The sequence below is a fragment of the Branchiostoma lanceolatum genome, chromosome 13, assembly GCF_035083965.1.
Source record: "Branchiostoma lanceolatum isolate klBraLanc5 chromosome 13, klBraLanc5.hap2, whole genome shotgun sequence".
NCBI classification, from domain to species: Eukaryota; Metazoa; Chordata; class Leptocardii; order Amphioxiformes; family Branchiostomatidae; genus Branchiostoma; species Branchiostoma lanceolatum.
The window spans coordinates 7,788,749-7,811,642 of NC_089734.1; the positions used below are offsets into that span (position 1 = coordinate 7,788,749).

The 22,894-nt window shown below is 42.2% G+C and overlaps 2 protein-coding genes across 6 annotated transcripts in view; one reads left to right on the forward strand and one right to left on the reverse strand.

The window, feature by feature from the left end:
• LOC136447563 (aladin-like) overlaps positions 1-22,894 on the forward strand; it is a 44,818-nt gene that overhangs the window by 2,241 nt on the left and 19,683 nt on the right. For both annotated transcript variants that reach the window (XM_066446563.1, XM_066446562.1), the window contains exons 3-8: positions 269-393; positions 642-697; positions 961-1,052; positions 1,487-1,632; positions 2,177-2,320; positions 2,977-3,097. In XM_066446563.1, coding sequence (XP_066302660.1) covers positions 269-393; positions 642-697; positions 961-1,052; positions 1,487-1,632; positions 2,177-2,320; positions 2,977-3,097 — 684 coding nt within the window. The remainder of the gene's footprint in view (positions 1-268; positions 394-641; positions 698-960; positions 1,053-1,486; positions 1,633-2,176; positions 2,321-2,976; positions 3,098-22,894) is intronic.
• The window catches only part of LOC136447561 (trichohyalin-like), a 31,644-nt gene continuing 12,370 nt past the window's right edge, over positions 3,621-22,894 (reverse strand). For 2 of the 4 annotated variants that reach the window (XM_066446559.1, XM_066446558.1), the window contains exon 2: positions 3,621-11,094. In XM_066446559.1, coding sequence (XP_066302656.1) covers positions 5,786-11,056 — 5,271 coding nt within the window. In that variant the 5' untranslated portion in view covers positions 11,057-11,094 and the 3' untranslated portion in view covers positions 3,621-5,785. Of the gene's footprint in view, positions 11,095-19,932; positions 20,063-22,101; positions 22,122-22,894 lie in introns of those variants that run through there. The other 2 variants (XM_066446561.1, XM_066446560.1) reach the window with 2 other exon arrangements.

A 22,894-nucleotide genomic window follows, 5' to 3' on the forward strand; every position in this document is an offset into this window, starting at 1 on the left:
TGAATTGTCAGCATCCAGCTCCTATAGTCTCTAATTCTAAACACACATATGTAAGATCAAGAAGGTTATAGGGATTCAATACAACCTCCCTGGTGTACGTATGTACGTATCTAGATCTGTTGTACTTAGAAATTGCTTTGCAATATTCTCTAGGTAGATTGTTTCTTGATTCAATGATTAAATAGGGGATTTTGTCTATGCTAGCTCATTAATGTTAACTACTTGTTACATACAATAACTGTTTACATATAATTCTCCATATATGTAGGTTGGTGAGTTTCCCAGTCTACACTTCCCCCCAGACAGCATCAGGGCGTCTCGGGAGGAGTCCAGCGCCAAGGCTGCCTTCCTGCCGCACGATGAGACGGTCTGGAAACGAGCCAAGGAGGCCTGGTACTGTTGTCTTTAGATGTTACGCACAGTGCATGGATATCTTGTGCAATCTTGTTAACAAAAACTGCAGCACATTAGCTATGTTAGCTCATACCTGTTGTTTGTTCTTTTGGCTAGAGGCATTGTCCCTGCATTTCTTAACAATATGAATGTACTGTTAGATAACATGTACAGAGAAATGTTTAACTTAGATTTGGGTGATGTTGCACATTTCTTGTTGAATTGTATACATTTATCATACTTTTCAGGTATGAACATGGACTAGGTGCAGTTCTAAGTGAACTAGTAACCAGCAGAGCTGAAGGTATGAAAATTTATGTGAGCCTTCATGATTTATCAAGAAACAGTGCTCAGTACATGTATACTAGTAACTCACATACAAAAAAGAAGGAACATAGTTAAGTTCTCTATGAATTTTTAACATTGATGTATCAATAGATCTAGACTACAAAGGTCATACATTCCCAAAATTATATCTGTATGATGTAGACTGTAGTACATATACAGGTATATATATTATTGTATATATTATCAATGTGAATGGATGGATTGATGTGTTAAAAACAGTTCCAGGTTGGCTAGGATGGAGTTCTTCTGCTGGTCTAGCTGTGGTCAGGTGGCTGGGCTCCCTCCATGGCTCTCTCTTCCCACACCTCGCGGTCAGTACAACAATCTCCCAATAAATCGAAGTCTTTATAGTTTGTACATACAAATGTAGATTAAATTGTAGACAGGTGAAAAAGTCAAAACTAAAGATGAAGTCTTTATCTTGTCTTTCAATGAACTTATGTAAATTGCAAAGTACATGTAATAAAATTGCTACATTGTACTTTCAAGCTTAACTTGTTTTTCTTGCAATAGTATTGCATTATAATACTGCATTATATTGATTTTTTTAACCTTCTCCCTGCTGCCTAACTCTGTAACCAATAGGGAATTGGGTGCCAAACGACCACTTCAGAGTACTAGATGAAAAATATTTGCCTGAAGTACATGAGAAAATAGTCCTTTGTTCAACTGTTCTGTTGATATACAAAATTTCACAGGATGTCAAAGAATGATAATGCCTGACTGTACATTTTCATTACTTCAGTTATCTAATGAAGACATGATCGCCACCTTTGCTGAGAATGCAGACTGGTACCACAGCGCAATCCGAGCCTTCTCCTGGCACCCCCACATCCACAAGTTTGCCATCGCCCTCAGGGACAACTCCATCAAGGTGTACAGCAGAACAAGGTCAGCAACATCCTGCTAATGTATTGGGTCTTTGCTACTGCAGTTTTTTAAATGAACACTAGGGGGCTCTTTTGAAAGATAAGGGAAATGTCAGCACCCAGCTTCTATACACACATCCTATAGAGGGTATACATATATATATGTTGTACATAGAAATTGCTTAACAATATTCTCCAGATAAATTGATTTTGAGGAGATTTTGTGGACCAGCCTGTAAAAAGTTAAGACATGTTTGATTTGTTTTGAATAACTCAAAAATGGTTTTATTGTTGTTTATAAACCTAGTTAGTTTATATGCCTCCAAAAAAGAAGTCAAACCCAGCTTATAGCTAGATATAGCCAACACTAGTATTAAGTAGTCTATTGTTACAAAAATGTCAGTCACAGTTCACTGTCACATGTATGTTTTCCACCTATATTTCTACAAGGTCAGGTAAAATAGCCCTCGGGCATGAACTTGCAATAAAACATTCATATATAAACTCTACAGTAACAATTGATAGTCTTGAATGAAACTTCTTTTTTTTCCCTTCTTCTATTTCAGTAAAATAATTCCTCTACTGAAGCACAAAGTGCAGAAGGGTGTTGCCGCCCTTGCCTGGGAGCCCCAGTGTGCCTCAGTGCTGGCTGTGGGGTGTCAGAACTGTGTGCTCATCTGGCACGTAGACCCCATGTCTCTCTCATCCAGGTGTGTTCAGCATTTACATTCTGACTAATCCTGATGGTACATTTGTTCATCTTCATTAGATTTACAGCTTACATGTTTGTTCTTGTGTCATTTCTGCCTCCAAGGTGTCCTTTTTTTTCCCAATTTTGTCATGTGTGTTTCAAATACAGGTTTAATGTAGTAGAATATGGATCACTAGACTTACATGTACTGTACATGGAACTTAGTATTGTTTGTTTGTTTGAACCTTTGTTGATGCAGGCCACTTTTCATGAAAGTGTAAAAACCCAAAGGGGCGAGTATGCCGCTCCCGGGATTAGAACCCCCGCCTAACGGCTTGGGAAATCAACGTGCTAACCACTAGGCTAAAAGGTCCGGACCAGTTAGACTTGTCAGTTAGTGGAGGTTGATCCCCACTGTTACACTAAAGGATAGAAAAGATCAATTACTTAAAGGTTAATAATAGCTTTTGCAACTTTATTTTTGACCAAGGTTCAACATAATAGCAAAGGGTCTGTGGCTCTGAGCAACATTGTTTTAACTGCAAAATTATAATGGCTCTGTATCACATCTTTCATACCTGCACATTTTTGCACCACCTCCAAATAGGTGATGGTATTTTTGTTTTAAATTACATGCATCTACTTGAAGTCTCCCCATTATTCCCCCCACTGCAGACCCTCCACCACCACCTGTCAGGTGCTGACTAGACCCGGACATTCCCCCATCACCTGCCTGGCCTGGTCGCCGCACGGCAAGCTGCTGGCATCTGCCTCCCCCGCTGACACTGCCATGATGGTACGTCCCCTTCTTATCACTTTCTCTTCCTACAGAGTACTTTTTAGGGTGTATGTATATGCCTGACATTCATTTTGCTGTAACTCGCTTGTGTAAGTTTAAAGGAACCCAGGTTTGCATCCTCAATTGTCTGACTGGCCCCTCGCTATTGTTATTGGCAGTCGTTGCTCATATTTTTGGCCACTCCTTGTACTGACAAAGATGGCCATATGTTCATGCATGCAGGACTTTTGATAAAAGAAAGAGCATTGCACCCATTCAACTCCCTATATCATAAGTGTTGCCTACTACCATGCATGCATGGTACAGTCAATACTACCCAAGATGACCACTCAGGGGACTGATAAGATCTAGTCTATCTGGTCAGGTGGTCACTATAGACAGGATTCAAAGGACCACCAAAATGTGGTCACCAGATGGTCCTTACGTAGAGGTAGTCACTTATAAGGTGTCAGGTTTGCAGGTTTGACTCTATGTCACACTTTATATAGACAAACAAAGACAATAATCAAAACACATCTCACAAAGTTGATCCAATGCTTTAATTCACATCCATATAATACTATACATCCAGCTTTATAGAATATCTTTGAAAGGAACCAATCCCAGACATAGCTTTCTCTACTGCACTCTCCACATAATTGGAGAGTGGACACCCGAATATAGATCATATTTGCTGAAAACACTACTCAAACTCTTTGACCCGTCACCTGTGTTATATTGCTTTTATCTGACTATAAAACATGTTTATCTAACTTAAACTACAAAGTACAAACTTATGTAACTTGCTGTGGTAAAGGAATTGTGCAACACACTTAAACAACACATTCAAGTTACTGCTAACAATAGTACATATTATATGCTTCAAAGCAAAAATGTACAGACTGTTTAATCGATGATAAATTGCAATGAAAACTATCTTTAAAAACTGCAATCAATAATGTCTGTTGTTTTCTGATTAATATAGTACAAGAATGCATCAATTTGCACCTTTTTTTTTGCTTTGTGAAAAGTATGCTCTTCTGATATTATTCTCTACCCATGCCTAACCAAAATGTGTTAAAACAGAAAGAAGTACTGTTTCTTCACACCTGTACACCCTACACAAAATAAACTCTTCCATAGAACAAACAGTTTACTTTTACACTCACTTGTAGATTTATACCAGGCAAGACGTTCTGCCTTCTTGTAGTTCACTTGTTTTTCTCTGTGTCCTACTTTGAACTACTGCACGTTGACTTTGGAGTAGCATAATAACACACACACTAGCTTTGTTCCCTATCACCACTTCTAATTTCATAACAGTCTTATCTGAGTTCAGAAAATTGAAGTGTAACACCTACAATAGTGTAGGGTTTGACATGCATTAACTCACTGCTGATACCTATACCTAAAGTACAACCAATGGATCATACATCCACCAAGGGCACACATAACGTTTTCACATTGGACAACAATAGAGGATTGCAGGATGTGCTAGCTGGTACAATATGAGATACATGTACCTAAGCCACCAGTATGATACACTATACAGGGTTTCATTTACACAGTTTTAAAGCTAATGCTTAGCATCCATGAGAGATGCATACTAGACCCTGATGTAGACTAGATGCTGTTTGTTTCTTTGATATAGCAGTTAAAATCTTAGGATTTTGGATAATGAAGTAATATTCATAATCCCAATTGGTCTTTCCAAAAAACAAAAATTAGTATTTCGGGACATATTCCAGGTTCGAATTTTCAGCTTCAATGTCATATTAGAATATGTTAAGACTGTCAGATAGCAGTACTTTGCAGTCAGCAGAAAAGTATACTCCGTCTGATATGTTCGTACTTTAGATAGTATCATGTTTTGTCTTGTCTTGTAGAGGGTAACATCTGCACATTTCACAGTTCAATGCACTGTACAATATCATTGCCACCAGTTGTCTTTCCCTCGGTTGGAGTAATTCGAAGCATAAAAAAACTCTCTTTGTTTGAACAGTACGCATTTCTAATGGCATTTTGAAAAGGCTATATTTTTGTGTTGGCCAAAAATAATTTAGTTGCACATCAGAGTCCATATTTGTAGCTTGTTAAGTTTGGATCTTATACTGTAGGAAGGAAATGTTACAAGAGTGTAGCTTACAGCTTAGTTCGATAGACTACATGTACGTTTTGCTACTTGGATACATAGCACGCCACAAAACTTCCGCTCTAGGAATGATATAAACTTCACATTTACTAACAAATATCAGGGTGGACAGTGCAACATCTTTTATACAGAAAACAGAACAGTGATTTTTCATGTTATGTTCACCAATACAGTAACAGAATGGGAAAACTTGTTGCATATTTACATAGAATATGATTGCAGTCTCCTTATGCTCTACTATGTTTTACAGCTGCAGTCCCTTTGAATTCTGTTGAGTGTTGTTTGGTTAAGTGTCCATGGTATTTGAAGAGATACTCCACATGAAGCTCACCAAGCACAGACAACATTTCTTTCAGTCCTACTGTATATCTTCTCTTCTTCTCACCTCATAGACATCAGTACGAACACAGTTAATGTCCAACACTTAACAGTACAGTTGTTGTTGTCCATGCTATTGTTTATGCTGATTCAGAAACGACCAGCAATGGTCACCCACTGTACAACTTGTAGACATTGTAGATGATTCAAAGAGATCCTCACATCAACAAATTCTGTTAGACTTCAGTTTCATAGTACGGGGCTTTGGGGTCTTCATTCCCTATACCATGCAGGAGAATCTCTACTCGTGACCTTGGCCGTTCTTGCTTCTGGTCTTGCTTAAACCGAGGAAAAGTCCCGCTTTTCTTTTTGGATTTTGACTTTGGACTTTTAGGGCTCTTTGGACTCTTAACTTCCTTCTTGTCGTTCTCTTTCTCTTCTACAAGCAAGTCGTCCATTCCCTCGGTGTCGAGAGACACGGATCCCTTCCACGAGCGAGAGCGGGGTCTGCTGGGGATGTTGTCAGGGCTGTCATCAGAGGTTACAGAACTATATCCTGTGTCCCCTGAGGTTATCTTTGACCCTCTGCCTCTTCCTACACCGTAATCCGAGTTGCTCCGTGATCCTCTCAACCCCGAAGGTGTCTTCTGCTCACTTCCGTCATCGCTCAACTCCGGCATGCTCCCTGTCAGCTTTTTGTACTCCATGGGATTATTGGTGACTTTGACCTCGGGTTTGAACTTGTCCAAGTTTTCGATGGACGCCCGAGGTACCAAGGTGACTTCAACGGTCATGTTCTTCTTCTTCCCCTTTTGCACAATGGCCTCTGTAGATTTGGCTCCCCTCATGGGAATGGTGACTCGGACTGGCGGCAGGTCGCTCGATAGTCCGTCCTGCGGCATCTCGTGGAAAGACCTTCGCTGTAAAGGATCGGCGGATTTGATACCCGGTCCCTTCCTGCGATGAGGCCGCATACAGGGGGGGACTTTCTGTCGCAAGGAGTTGTCTTCGTCACTGTCGTAGTCGTTAAAAGGTACATAATAATCATCGTCGTCGTCATCTCCAGAGAATGGGCCCGGACTGGATAGTGAACTGTGAGACCTTCGGTATGAGAGGCTATCTCGGGAATGTCTAATGATTTGGTCTCTGGTCTGAGTCTTCAGGTCCTTCAGACTAGGAACCTTCTTGCGTAGCCTCCCTCCGCCCCCGATGTTATCAGGCAATCTGACGTCTATATCAGACCTGAGGTCTGGAGGTGGTTCTGAGGCGTAGCTGGCCAGACTTCTGCTAGACAACCTTTGGATAGTACCCCTGGTGAACTCCTTCAACTCTCTCAAGCTCATGCGGTCCCTGGCTCCTCTCTTGAGTGAAGTTGTTTGCTCGTCTGGTGCCTCTGACTGGTTCCGCCTGCGAGGGGCAGGAATGGGAGGCTTCCGTGCAGAAACTTCTTCTGTGTCACTTCTAGCCCTCTCTCTCTGCGGAGAAATCCTCTGGTCCGCCTCTTGTTCCTTTTTCTGTCTGTTTAATGACGCACGTCTTGCTCTTTCCTCTGCTTCTTTGACTGATTTTTCAGCAGCTTCCCACATTTTCTTGGCCTCCATCTCTGCTTGTTTGTCAGCCTCCAGTTTTGTTTTTAGGTCCTCCTCCTTCTTCATCTGTTCCTCTGCTGCTTTTTGTGCCATTTCAAGTTCCCGCTCTGCCTGTGCAGCCACCTCCCTGCGGATCATGTCCTCGTGTTCCAGTCGTGCCCTTATTTCAGCTGCCTCGGCTTCTTTCCTAGCTCTTTCTTCCTCTTCTCTCTTTCTCTTTTCCTGGGCTTCTCTGAATGCTCGTTCTTCTGCCTCTCTTCTGGCACGTTCTTCCCTATAAGCTCTCTCCTCAGCTTCTCTACGAGCTCTCTCCTCTTCTCTGCGAGCTCTCTCCTCAGCTTCTCTTCTGGCTCTTTCTTCAGCTTCTCTATGAGCTCTTTCTTCTGCTTCTTGTTGTGCTCTTTCTTCAGCTTCTTGACGAGCTCTTTCTTGAGCTTCTCTGCGTGCTCTTTCCTCAGCCTCTTGATAAGCTCTTTCTTCTGCTTCTCGTTGTGCTCTTTCTTCAGCTTCTTGACGAGCTCTTTCTTGAGCCTCTCTGCGAGATCTTTCTTCAGCTTGTTGATAAGCTCTTTCTTCTGCTTCTCGTTGTGCTCTTTCTTCAGCTTCTTGACGAACTCTTTCTTGAGCTTCTCTGCGAGCTCTCTCTTCAGCCTCCCTGCGAGCCCTTTCCTCAGCTTCTATCCTCCCTCGTATCGCGGCTTCCCTTTGAGCTTCTTCCTCAGCTTCTCTGATAGCTCTTTCTCTAGCTTCCCTCCTGGCTCTCTCTTCAACTTCCCTTCTTGCTCTTAATTCTGCCTCTCTTTGAGCTCTTTCCTCAGCCTCTTTCCTAGCTCTTAATTCTGCCTCCCTACGGGCTCTCTCTTCTGCTTCTCTTCTTGCTTCTTCCATTTCTCGTTGAGCTCTTTCCTCTGCTTCCATCCTAGCTTTGATCTCCGCTTCCCTACGGGCCCTCTCCTGTGATTCCCATTTTGCCTGTTCTTCTGCTTCTTGTTGAGCTTTCATCTCAGCCTCCTGTCTAGCTCTTTCCTCTGCCTGTCTGCGTAGTTTCTCCTCGACCTCTCTTCTGGCCTGCTCTTCAGCCTGTCTGGCGTCTTCCTCTGCCTTTCTCTGGTCTTCCCTTTTCTTCAGTTCTAACAACCTCCTCCTGTCTTCCTCTAATCTCTGTCTTTCCTCGTACTCTCGCTGCATCCTCTCAATCCTTTCCTGCTCCTCCATCCAGGCTCTCTTTTCTGAGTCACGCCGTTCCTTAACAGCCGCAACTTTGGCTGCTCTTTCGTCTTCATCCCTTCTCGCCCTTTCCTCCTCTTGATGCCAGTATTTCTGCTCTCTCTCTGCTAAATCCTGCTGCTGCCTCCTCCACTCTCGAGGAGAGTCTTCGGTTTCCGTTCCAGACTCAGACGGCGTTAGTGTCGGGGACGACCCGCTGTAGTCAAGTTCTCCCCTTCTGTCGATACTGCTGAGGTTCTCTCTTGAATGACGGTTGATCACATTCTGTGTTCTTCCCTGTAGGTCCTTCATACTGAGACCTTTCTGGGCCTGTTTCCTCTCCTTTTTCCTCTCAGATGGAGCCCTGAGTTCAGGTGACTGCTTGGCATCAGGCTCACTGGGAGCTTCAAAGATCTGATACTCTGATGACGGTGCATCTGATTGTTGAGTGATTGACCAGACTTCCTCTGTGCGGTGAAGAGGGAAACCCATTGCACTACCACTGGTGCTGCTCACAAAGCTGTCTTCTCTAGACATGCCTTTCTGCTCATCCTCGCGCACCGGATATCTCTGGAACTTGATATCATCTGCTTTGTTGTGTTGCTCCTCGCCATTTTCTAAGAAATCCTTGAAGTCGATGACAGGGCTGCGAGGAATGCCAGCATACTTCTTCTGCAGATACCTTCTTTCAGGGGAGCTTTGATCGTAAGAGTAGTTGCTAGAAGATTCTTCATCCTCTGCGTCACTGGAGGGATAAGAGTTGACTCGCTCTTCGGTCTGCTGGCGAAGTTGAAGATTGATCCTGTTGAAGTCGCGGCCTCGTGGGGGTTCCTCGTACCTTTCCTCAGTTTGCGTGGTGTTTGAGTTGACCTGGCCTGGGGGATCTTCTTTATCATAGGCAGTCGAAGAGACGACAGATGTCGGGTGTTTAGAGTGCACAATTTCCGCCGTGGTGTACTCTAGCGGAGGGGGTGGCGGGAAGTCCAGCATTTCTGGAGGAGGGGGAGGGAAGTCGATGGAAGCTGGCCGCGGAGACGACCGTTGTACTGGCTCATATGATTGCGTAGAGTGCTGTGGACTTGGGGTCGAGTCCCGGTACACGTAAGACTCTCGATTTGTAAACTTTGCACGGTTTCGTTGAGGCCTACGCTGTACCGGTTCGCTCGTTTCCACAGGTGGCTTGGGCTTGAACCCCTTCATTTCCAGGTAGGAGTTTACTTTGTCGTCCAGAGAGGCTACACTTTCCCCCTGCTCAGACTCACTGAAACTGCTCCTGGGCTGCAAGGAGTCGATTGTGATGCTCTTCTTCATACTGATTGTGCTCCTCTCCGGTTGTTCACGCTCTGGGATGTGTTGTTGGTTCCACGAGGTGCTGCGAGGTATGGGAGACTGCTGAGCTCTGTCGTCGCCATATCTCGTGTCAGCGTGGGAACCATACCTGTTCTGAACGGTCTGCGGACTCTCTCGACTTACGCTTCCAGGCCTCTCGTAGGACGTATTGGAGTCAGTCTCCTCTCCCCACTGCACCCTCTTGTACTCATAGATCCCCTCTGCTTGCAGCTTTGCCTGTGGGCTTCGTCGAACATGCAATGGCTCCTGTGCCTTAGCATACTTAAAGATGTCCTCGTCGGAAGGACCCACTAATCGCTTTTCTGTAGAGGGTTTCGACGGACGAATTGGCGAATACTGCACAGGGGTCTTCTTCATCATTTTTCGGATTTGGTCGGCGTACGCATCTTGGGTCACTTCATCCCTGTCTCCCCGTTCAGCCGGTTGCTCCTGCCGCATCTTCTTATCTGTTCTGTACTCCTCCGGTTGCTTCACGAAACCAAGGTTAGAATCTTCATTATGAGCCGATGAGTGATAACTGTATGGTCGCTGGTATGCATAACCCACTGGAGTCTTCCTTCTTGGTGGGGGAGGGGGGACCTTATCTGATTGTCTGTTGTAAGCTTCTTGGTCATCGTCCAGGAGACCGGACCAGCTTGAATGGCGCTGTGTACTGGACAGTGTTGGTTCGGGGATATGTTGCCTGGCAGGTACCGATGACGCAGGCCCACGCTGCTGCTCAAACTCCTGCTGGTGGTACAGGTCCTGTTGGATGGTGCTGTAAATGCTGCGGACCTGTTTCCGCGGTACCTTCTCCTTCTGCTGGCTTATTGCTTTCTTCCTTGCCGACAAAGATTTGGGTGAAGGAACGATGATTTGACTCTGTGGAGAGTCCACTTGTTTTGGACTTGCGGACGCAGGCCTGGCGATAGGCCTGGGCATGATATTTTCCTTCTGGTGGTACGTGTCTCGTTCTGGCTGTATGTACTCCCTCTGTGGGTACCTATCGCGAGGCGCCTGGCTGTATTGTTGTTCTTGCGTATAGTTGTACCGATTTGGCTGGGCGTACTCTTGTTGTCTGTACTCCTCCCTTTCTGGCGTTGCATATTCCCGGGGCGCAGGAACAGGTCTCCTCTGCACGTATTCCTGCCGTCTGTTCTGCGGCTCTTCTTGAGCCCGTGTCGGGGTTCTCGTTACCCTTTCCGAAGCATTCTGATTGTCGTTGGACATCTCGAACCGGCGCCGTAGCTCTGCAACCGACATTCCCGGCTGGGGCTTCTCTTCCTCCCAGGCGTGCATGAGTTCCTTCTGCAGCATCATGGGGTTGAAGCTCTCGGGGCTGAGAGCCGTGTTAGGCTGAGACCAGCCTCCGTTCAGCGACATGATGGACAAGGCTCTAACTATCACTGGTCAGCATACGTCTGTAAACACAGATAAGGGGAAATGTTAGAACTCTGATGAACTAGAAGTGCCGCTATTTGTTTGAGAATGTTTTGTAAAAAAGGGGGGGATGCACTTGTACATTGTCTTTGTATGTAGCTTGTAAATTTTTGAGAACAACTATTACCATCAACCTTGTTTAATAGATCATAGGAATCTTATTATTCACTCTCTCCAGTTGCTAAATGCGTTCTCAGATTGGGAGGTCTCACAGTAAAAGACATTAATTTTTCAAATGTTTATTAGATCATATTAAGTTGATCTGAAATACTTCCTGTTTGATACCTCATTTGTATGGTTTGAATGAATATATATGCCCACAACAATGTAAACACATCTCCTCTGTCTATAGTACTAAGGAAACAGTAGGCACAGGGAAGTACAGTTACTGTAGTGCAAGGTCATGTGGGGCACAGTGCTGAAAGGTTTCCCATGTTTATTGTGACTGTTGCCAAGGCCCTACTGGAGACTTAAGGTCAGTGGTTACAGTCAATTAAGGTCAGATAGGGCATGAAAAGTCCTGTCTGGGAGTGTAAATCAAGTTAGGGACAAACCAGGAAGAATGTGAGGGTGGGATGTTAGTGTCAGTTGGCTATAGGTTTTTCATGGCAATAGGTTGAGCCACTTCTTTCTCTATCTACAATTTTTTTCTTTCAAACTTCCTTATATGGCATGACCTAATCTCCCTCTGCCTATTTCTCTCTCTTACGAAAATTGTTCCAAGTGCATACCAAAGTTCAATGTACGTGTTATTCTATGAAAGCTATTTATTTGTACATTTTTATCAACCCACAACCTACAGGAGTGCTGATATCCCCTTTCTGTGACTCAGAGCCCTGAGGTCAGACAAGGCCAAGTCAGAGTCAAGACACATAAACCTTAATCTCTTAGCATGAACATTTCTCAACGCACACATTTCCCCAGTGTAAGAGTAATGACTGGCTTACAATCCCCGATGTAGACATACATAAGCCTGGTACCGTATGGACATACACAAGCTTGGTACTGTGTGGCTTTCACAGAATTAGTACACAAGGACAGTTACAGTATAAAGTTACAATCTTTATATCATTTCACATTCATATGGTACCTTTTAGTACAAAAGATCTCAGAATATTCTCTACGTACAGTTGACTATAGACAAAATATTATGTACTCATGACATTGTCTATTACACTTCATACAGTACAAGATCAGGCAGCGTGAGCAAAAATTGGATGATCTATAGGAAAGGACTAGCCTAAACCAAGGTCTCCCATTAACCTCTGCTTGAACTGAGCTTAAGTACACACCAAGTGGCTCTGCTGGATATACAACCACGCATACTTCTACAAATTCTACCAATACCAGATTATCATAAGACTTTCCAAAGGTACTTAATATGTACTTACTTTCACAGCTATGTATTTCCCTTACTTTGTTCTGATTCTGTGCGATAGAGGAGTGTATATAGACAGGGCCTCACTCTCCAGTTATGATCAAAGGATATGACATTCCCCAAAATCTTAGCCTGACCTTCTGTAGTTAGAAACAGATGTTACGAAGGGAAATTTTGCTGGGGGGTTTGAAACCTGAGGCCATTTCTGGGGCGGCTTTTTGGGTATTCAAGCTTCTTGTGTGTCTTTTTTTCCTTGACCTGTGGTTTAAATTGTCCTCAAAAACCCTCCTTTGAAATATACCTTAATCATTAACACAGTCTGTACAAATGTTAACTGTATCTGTTGATTTTGCACTTGTATATGATTTGTACACAATGTGAAATGGTTTAATGTGGTTTTGGTAGGCACACAGCTGTTGAACATAGCAGGGTAGTGTCTGCCATTTGTAGTATGTCTGTCATTTCAATGTACAAAAATGCTGTATAAAATATAATAAAGTTCAGAGTCTTTGGCAAAGCCATCCAAAGGGTACCCTTTCAACAATACAGTCTGTACACTGACTGTACCATTTTTCTTTCTTGCCCACGCCTTTCAAATGTCAAAGGGATTCATGGTCATGCAATAACTGTGAAGTTAAAACCTCTCTGTCAGATCGATATGAAACACAATCCTCTTCAGAAAGTACAATTGTTTTGTCAAACAGTACCCAAAACTCGGTCTTTTGGAACCAAGTTCAGTTCAGATAACTTTGAACTTGAATGTGCCAAATCTAAAGCTTAGATTGATTCATGTAGATTCACATGAGTTCAATAAATCACAAAGTTACAAGTTCATGGTTATTCATAAAATTCTGATTTAAGCCTGTGTATTTCCTTGAACCACTTATCAACACCTGTAGTGAACTGTTGTACACAGGAAACTCAATAGCCCATAATCAACTTTGAATGCTTAAACGGTCTAACTGAGTTTCTACTGCAGCGCAGGGAAGTTTGTGTGTATCACAGTCATGACCTAGTAACATAGTACCAGACACTTGGGACATCTGTCTACAGTAGACATTGTTGCTGATCTAGATCATGTGTGTACTAGTATACATTCTCTGTTAACTAGGGTGGAGCACCATAAAGGGGCTGACAGCTGTTAGAGGCATATGATCTCTGCCAAATTGTGTTAAATACTTCTAATGTCAGCAGCCCTTTCTTTGCTACCCTGGGAGCCAGACTGTTGCCGGGGCCTATGCAGGCCAGCGTCTAGGTCATATTCATTGTTTATATACTAATTAGGTCATATTCATTGTTTATATACTAATTTAAGTACTGTAAAAGGGGAAATGTTCGTGGGGATTTAATTTCGTGGTGGGGAGAAAATAGAGTGTTCAAGGTGGTTTTGAGTTCACCGTTGAAGCAAGGGGATAGGTGGGTTGAAAACGGAACAAAAAATTGGGGGTGAGTTGGTTTGAAGTTTCCAGTGAAGAGGTCACCGTGAAAATGGCAAACATAAAACCACTGCCAACATTTACAGTATATAAAATGTATAACGATATAGAATAAACAATTATCAGATATCCTGAAAACAACGAATTAACTTGAAACTGACAACACTAACCTTTTTGTAAGTCCAACATACATCTATAAATTAGACTTTTAGTTTTACACAGTCACGGAATATGTGTACCATACTGGTTGAAAATGTGGCTTTGAGCAAGGGCTGGTTACAGGGAGATAACCTCCTTGCTTCCAGGCTCTTCCAAACGTCTAAGTCTGATTGATGGATAGGTCTGGCCCATTACACAAGTGCTCAGCACATTCCAACTCAGACAAATATGCAGGAACAAGACAGGTGTTGACTTGAACTTGTATGCTAACATTTCTTCTGTCCAAACTACCTTCAAGTTGAAAAGCTTAAATTCTCAAGGTGTACACCATGTAGACTTTGATATTCACAAGATATTTTTCCCATGTCATATCTACACATGTTGTAGAGACCTTTCTGGAATGTTGATCAACCACAGGATCTGATCAACAGGACAGAAATGGCTGTTTAATCCCCTGTTTATTCGCAGCACATGTCAGGACTACTGTGCAGCCTGCATGCTCCATTGCCCTGGGGTGAAGACTGGGTACATACAGCCCTGTTTACTCTAACAGCAGGCCAGTGGGGAGGTTTTGTTAGGCAAACATTTGGCCAGTGTAAAGATCGTTGACAATAGTGTGATAATGTGCCATATGGACTACCAAGGATTGGCCTATGAACTCACAATGGCCCACTTAATACTCTTTCTATAAAACCAAGCTGTTTGTTTCTACTGATAAGAAATGGAGGGAAATCCAACATGGCCTGTTCGACTATTGTTCCCACACATACAGTTATGGATAGTTGATAGACCATGTAAGAGGGTTGTTGGAAACCTGAAACTACACATTTCTCAAAGAATAAGGCATAGACACAGTGGCTACATACAACTGCAGTCATCCTTGAAAAAACCTTATGTTTCGTTGAATGTGGTTCTCTACATTGTATTACCCCTCACCATGCATTGTCACTGCTATATTTCATAGAAAACCGATACCTGAGTTAGTTTTTCGTGAAGTAGATTTACTAGTGACTTACCAACCTGCATGGTAGCTTGAAACAGTACAGTAAAACTCACACCAGTAGTTTGTCTGCGAACTTGACAGTGAGTGGTGATTTGTAGAGGAAGTAGTGAGAGCTCTACCCCCTGTGGTACGTGTGGATATATGGATGAGTTCACATCTGGAATGTGTGGCTCAAGCATGTGGAATTCACCTGCTATGTCCTGTGATTGGGAGGCCTCATGTGGTTAGTGTTTAGACTAACAAAATCAGATCACCACCCAACAAGTCTTGATAGAGAAAGGTCCAAAGGGACATGAAATTTTCTCCCCACCACATAGTTGTAACCGCAAGTGTTTACTGACTCACGTAGAAGTAACTCTCTGCATACATTATGCTGTAAGAGGATATCAAGGCTGGATTTGAAATCACAGTACAATCACAGCTTTTATGCCTAACTATAACTTATGGTTACCTGTTAACCTAGACATGTATATGTTTCTTTGAGCCTGGATGCCAGACTGTTTCCAGGGCATACACAGGCCAATCCGATTCCTTGGCTGTAGCTAGTCTAGGGCCAACAACTTGCCCTCAAAAGAAATTCTTCAACAGGCCCCCCTGAGTGAGACCCCTCCCCCCTCCTACGATAGATAATTTGTAGAGATTGGGGCTCTGGCATACATGTTTCTTTCTGTGAAATGATATCCTACAACACCCTGACTCAGCAAGAATGATTTTTCGTCTACAATCCTGGTAAGAGACATACTAGGCATAGGTAGATACTAAATGTATATGACTCTCAATATACTCACTATCATCATTCCCCATGTGGGTAGATACTGGCACCGCCTCCCAACACTTTTTAAGCCCTCCCACAGAACAGCAGCCACTTCACTAAGTAGTCTGTCGCCCACCACAGGGACTGAACACTTCAGTTCACAAAGAATAGTGCAGAGGCAGTGACCCGCAGAGGGCAAAGCGCTCTAGAACCCCACTCATGGGCCACATAAACAGGCCATCCTGTAATGATAGCTTTGGACGTGAGTAGAACTTTAAGGCCACAGGAGGACAGAGAGTAGGAGGGAAATAACGGGAAAAGGTCTATAAGAATTGAAACTAAGTTGCGTAAAACCATACATCGGAAGAAGAAACTGTTTTTGTTGGTGTGGCTTCCCTGAGTCTGAATTATCATTTTAGTTTTAGTAGACATAGTATGATGCTGATAGAAAAACTTGAATTATACTTGACACTACTAAGTATTTTTCAGTTACCGAACAGTTACTTTTGTAATAATTCCTTGACATATTATGGAACTTTGATGCCTTTTTAATAAAGAATAGAATTTAAACAATGAATAGATCAAAAATTCTCAGTACGCCAGACTGTATTGCATTGTTTGCTGCTGTTACAATATCAAACCTCCTTGCTTGGTTCCCCTGCACTTTACATATTCAAAAGGACAGGCCAGACACCTGAGGAAAATTGCTGTAACATAAAAGAACAGAATTTATGGCGTCTGCAATTATTATTGATGGGTATTTCATGTTTGAATGCTTCCTGCAATTTCTCACACCCCCATGGCACATTCTGCATATGATCTTGACCGGAAGAGGACAGCCAGGGATAAATCATCATTACTGGTGATAGCTGTAGGATATGCATGAATTTCTGACTTGCCTACAAACTGTCAGCCACACCCTAATGACATAACGTAACGCTTTTTCACCATTTCACACCTTTATAGAGTATACAGCTGCAACTTTTAGCATAAAATGCACAAATGCATTCCACGATGATTAAATTTTGCGGTATCGATTATAAGGAGAAAATTAAGTGTTTGCTGTGGTTTTGAGTTCATGGTGGCGCCAGAGTCACATAATGCTACAGTAGTGCCTAATGGTAACACCAACTACTAGCGATCTCGGCAAGGGTGCCACAGACCAAGGAGGTTAACCTCCTTGCACAGACGGACAGAACAGTCCTCCAAGTCCAAAATATCATCATAATACTGTGTAATGTACACTTGTCAGCACAGACTGAAGAAAATAGATTTGAATGTTAAACAGAATATAATTCATGAAAGCCAAGGCTAATCTCTCTAGTCCTGTGTATTGTGTCCTGCTGTAAGGCGTTTGCACAGTGTCAGATTAGCTTGCATGCCTTGCCTGTTCCAAGGGCGTTTTTAATGGAAGACTGAGTAGGAGAGGTGACAGCAGCGGATGAAACCCTCCTGCTGCGCTCCTCAGTTTGTATTCACATCCACACTTTGGCCGTGATCGATGAGGTGCTTAGCGATTGGTTTGTCAGCCTCCCCTAATAGAATTCTAGGCTGAAGACGAATGTTCTAAATGTCGTCGTTCCTTATCTGAGTTCACTGCACACGGTATGCATAGCAGAAAGTTGTAAGCCAGCGTCTCTAAGGAAAGCACTCGCTCTCAAAGCAATTTCAGTCGAGTATTGAGTAAGAAGTAGCAAGGTCATTAAAGGAAGCGGGGCTTTGCAGCTACCAGCTACAAGCCTGAGGACTCAACGTAAAAGAACTGGAAAACGTTGAACGGTTTTGTGATTGAAAATGTACAAACTCACAATGTAGCTTGAAGAAATTCTGTAATGGTCATCAATTCTACTAAAACGATAGGAGTGGTAGGAGAGAGATACTAGTAGCTCGTGCTATAGGATGGAAGTCTATAAAGGAACTTAAAAGGCAATTCATAGAAACTCTACAAGGAAATTCATAGAAACTCTACAAGGAAATTCATAGAAACTCAAGAAGGAAATTTACCGGCACAGGGAATTTATAGAAACTTCAAACAAGGAAACAAGTGGAAAAATTCAAAATGGCTGAGAAAATGCAAAAAGAATCGGAATAATTATTTTCACAGAGTCCTCTCAACACAAACACACTTTAGCCTTGTGAGCATGTGCCCAGTAGACCGAACTGACCAAGTCAGTTCCACCTGGGGTCCTCTCACCTAGTACTGACCTCACCTGCAGTAGGCTGCCATCTTGGTTATTTTGCAGATACCTGTTGACCCACATCACAGATGCAACCCAAAACAAACACAGCCGCTTGCATCAACTGAGGGTTACCAAGGGTTTTCAAGGATCAAGTTTTGTCCAGTTTTGCATAACTGCCAATTACTTTTAGTCCAAAACATCATTATCCTCTTGTACTGTGCAAAAGTAAACCTATACACTCCTTTATGACCCCTTCTTTATTGTCCCACACCTACAGATTCTAAACATGAATGAAGTAAAACTGCTTCACTTCATAGATACCATTCATAACTTATCCTACATGCTTTCAACAAACAGCATTTCTTGATGATAAAATAACATTATATATTATTTCCCACACCTAACAAGACTTTAGTGTATATATTTGTGATCCCTCTTCCCTTCAAATCTTATACCAAAGTACAATATTTGAAAGGTACCAACATCGTATCTGACTTTACTTCTTATCCAAGGTAAGTATACCTGAAACCAGGCTTCTTAACTCAAGGATTCCACGGAAAGGTAGAGTTACACTCATCTAATCATACCTGTGTGCCCCTATTCCTCTCTGTTACACAACAAGTGCTGCAGCGAAACAACAATCCAAGAATGTGCTCCCACAACAAGGTGATTCTGTCCAATCCGAGACCGCTTTTGAGCACCCATAGAACGACACACCTTTGGTACATTCCATCCTATGACACCCGAGCATCCCCAAACATGGCACTGTATCTGCCCTTTCTTTGTTCAAAGCTATTACCACAGCATACACAGTTACGCACAGTGGCTGTGAAACAACCAAACTTCAAAAAGGCTGCCCCAAAAAACAACAGGCCCAGTGTTTGGACCATGTACCGGGGAAGCCACAGCACAATTACGCAAATTGTCGGTCATTAACAACAAAGTGTGCGGATTTTGGAAAACCGTTAGCGGTCATTACATTTTTAAAAGACTGTTATAAGCAATACCTGGAATCTGAAAAGATTTTCGGTATTGACTACAGCAGCAAATAAGATATTGAATCTAGATAAAAGAACTAAGATTCTATTTACCAGACAAATAGATTGAATCCTTACCAAATATGAGTTTCATGTTTGATGAGTAGATATCAGTTTACACCTGGACTCAGCATCAGAGCATTTCAACATATTTGCTGTTATTCTTTCTGCAAAATGTGTGATTAAAGGTTTGTAATTATACCATAAAAATTCTATGTTTAACTCACCTGAAAAGGAAAGTTATTTTATATAACTCTGTATCTTGTGAAAGTTTTTTGGAAGGAAAGTCCGAACCTAGTTGTTGGCATGAGATGAGGAAGGATTCTATGCAAAGTAGGTAACCCCACAAATATTGAATGAATATAGAGTTACAGTGAGCCCTAGGTCACAGGTGTCTTGTTTACTTTCCATTAAATCCATTGTTTATGGAGATTACAAATTATTTATGTAAGTCTACCTTCCCTTCTACATGTAACTGAGTTATGGCTAGTTAGTCCAAGGTTTAGATGATGAAACACCTTCAAAGTGGTGAAGTTTTGTTGCGTCACACCTTGACCAATTTCTGAACTACAAAATACTAAAGTCTAACAGTTATAGGCCTAAAGTATCAAATTCTATATCTAGTTCTAGTATATTTGTATGAATTCTAGTACATGTAGTACAAGATACACAGACTGAATTGATTTGTACCAAATGTTTGAACAAAGGTTTTCTAATGTTTGAACAGAGTCTTTACATTCTAGAGGGCCAACAGATCCACATAGTGGCCTGAAGTGCTTTCAGCTAGGTGAAATACTAGTACTTCCCACACAAAGTCTAGGTTTATGCTCTTAGTCAGGGGGTATCCAAGGTATTCAACATACCATACATACCTTCTAAAGATGAAAGATCGCCTCTAAGAACTGAAATTGTCCCAACAAAGTTCTAAAACCTCGGAAAAAACATGGAGGACAAGACAGTGTCCTGTGATGTCATCACACACCCGAAAAACCGGTCTGACAACAAACGGTAACATGGCGCCAGGTTTGAATCCTCCGCCCACTTCTAACAGACACTGGAGGGTACTGAGGGGTATTCAAGCACACCACTTGACAAGATGACAGCTGAGAGGTGTAGAGTTACTTCTTCAGGAAGTGCTCTCGAAAAAGACAAAATTTAAGCAACTTAATATTATAAGCGATAGCAGGAAACAGTGAAAACACTATTTGCTGGTCTTAGCAAGGAGTTGAAATTGGCAATGATTCAACAATTTGTCTGACTCACTGGCTGACAGACAAATTACCACTTTCCTCCTGATTTAAGGGGAAGACCCTTTACTTATTACTAACACATTAGTGTACCATCCATGTGTGGTTCCCCATTTTCAAATCAATAAGATTAAGAGAACCTTGAGCTTGTATCATCAGAAAAGTGATTTAAAAATTGATATTTGAGACTCGTGTAGTACTCCTATGTTGTAAAGAACTGGGGCTCATGAAATCACAATTGATACTTGCTCAGATGTTCTCAAACATTCTTAACACATTGCTGCATTAGGATGATATTATTCAACATTCATCAAACAGTTTGATTATAATTTTCCTGCCAGGCAACGTAGACAACATTTCCAAGATGCATTGCTGCAATTGCCTTCGTAACCAAAAATTGCATTGTTACTCCAAATTTCATTGCCTCTTATTGCTTAACAAATTGGTAAGTAAGGTTTGTTTGACATTTATTACAAGTATTTCGTGAATGACAATATGTACAAGTTACTTGACAAATATTTCATGCCAAGAAATCATGCAAGGCACCAACGAAAGATAAAGCTTTTAGAAAAATCTTTGAATAAATGATATAAAACATCATTATAAGACCCCTCACTTCCTTTAAACTTCTAGGCTTTGCAATGACCTTCCTGTGCACATAAATAAGGTAACAGGAGAGATTAACTACTTGATCCAAGCCAGGAGGCCTTTAGCCAAGCAAACTCTGAAGGGCGGGCTTGAATGTAGTTCAGAGGAGAACAATTACAAGAAGCAAACAGTGTTGTGTGTCAGAACCACGAGGACACCTTGCCCAACATGAGACAGCAAATAGGACTCAAGTAGTGTCAACTGAGGGTCTACAAAGGGAGGTCTCGGCAACGCTCTTTACCCCTACGTATTACGCTAAAATAAAAGAAGGCAATTACGCAAAAATTGGTCGCCTCCCCTACGAATTACGTGTATAAGACGGCTCTCCCTAAGACTTACGGGAAATAAAAATAGGCTGCCTACGCCTTACGGAAAAGAGCCTTACGGAAAAGAGCATGCATACCTGTCAACTGGCAGTACTAGTCTTTTGGACATCGTTGGAATGTTAAACCAGGCTTGCCTTCTCTCTCAGGCGACAGGCAATCTTTTTGTGATTCACTACATACATCCTGTTCAAACAGTCATGTAAATTATATTTGCCAATGAAAAACCAACCTGTCTTAATGTACATTACAGCTTTCAATCACACTTTTGTCATCAAACGTGTTTACATTCCTGCTGTAATTTTTGGCACATTAATCGTTAAATGTAAATCGATATTATAATCTGGTCGCAGATGCATTAACAGTATCGCCCCAGCAAATGGCATCAAAATGAATGTTAGAAGCTTATCGTTAAGAAACATCTGTGCTCATCCTGGATCAATACTTTCCAACCCAACGTCCCCTCTATCTGTAATTCCCATTCCCCACAGGTGATACATAGGCGTGAGGTCATGCGTTCTACCCACATGGTCGCCCGTTTTTCCCACATGACTTAACATCAGACACTGAGTGTGCCGCTTCTGTGAGAACAGCAGTGTCTAGAGCCAGAAATCCACTGTAACATCCTGTATAGTTAATTAGCACAGAAATTTCCTGGCCGAAACACTTCCTCAACTACTATACACAAACAGCAATTTTCTTACTAGATATAAACATACATTTAGGAATCTATCCGTAATGAATTTGTGGTGTTTTTAACCTGCTTGCAAAGACGTGAGCCTTCTACACATACAGTAGTAGAAAAGGGGTTGTTGAAACTTACCAGAAGAAATTGAATCCAATAAGCCTTCCTAAGAGCAAGCAATCTCACCTAGGACGCAGGAAAGGTATGTATGGATACTGACAACTGTAAAGATTGGAGAGGCCCCTCAGTTATATCCCGGGGCAAAACAAATCAATCCAACCAATGGCAAGGCTACGCTATTGTGACAGGGCTGTCACGCAAGCAACTGGAAGGGAGGGGTGATACCTGGGCTTATTCAGCCCTCCGAGGAAAAAACACAAAAACTATTCTTTTGTATTTGATAGTCATATTGTAGAAATTGTTACGTCATATACTTATCTAGGTATAGTTGTAAACTCAGCTGGCACGTTCAAAGCAAATAACAAATCTTTAAGTTCCAAAGGTTTAAAAGCTCTATTTGCAATCAAACAGTCACTGGATAAAGCCAATGCCCCATTATCTGTTAAAAACAAACTTTTTGATTCCTGTGTAAAACCTATTCTACTCTATGGCTCAGAAATTTGGGGCGCAGTTAAAAGTCCTAAATTCTGTCCCATCGAATCCGTCCATCTTAAATTCTGCAAACAGTCCCTAAATGTTCCCAGATCAGCCAGTAACCTTGCGTCAAGAGCGGAGCTAGGGAGGTACCCAATTCAAGTTGAAGCATCCCTTAACGCCATCAAACATTTCCTCAGAATGCGCCAGAACGTGCCAGCTGACAGTCTACAAGCGGACGCTCTTTCATGTCAATTTCTGCTAGATTCTAATGGTAAAAGATGCTGGGCGTCCGGTGTTCGTAAGATACTAGAAGGGTGTGGTTTTGCCTTCGTTT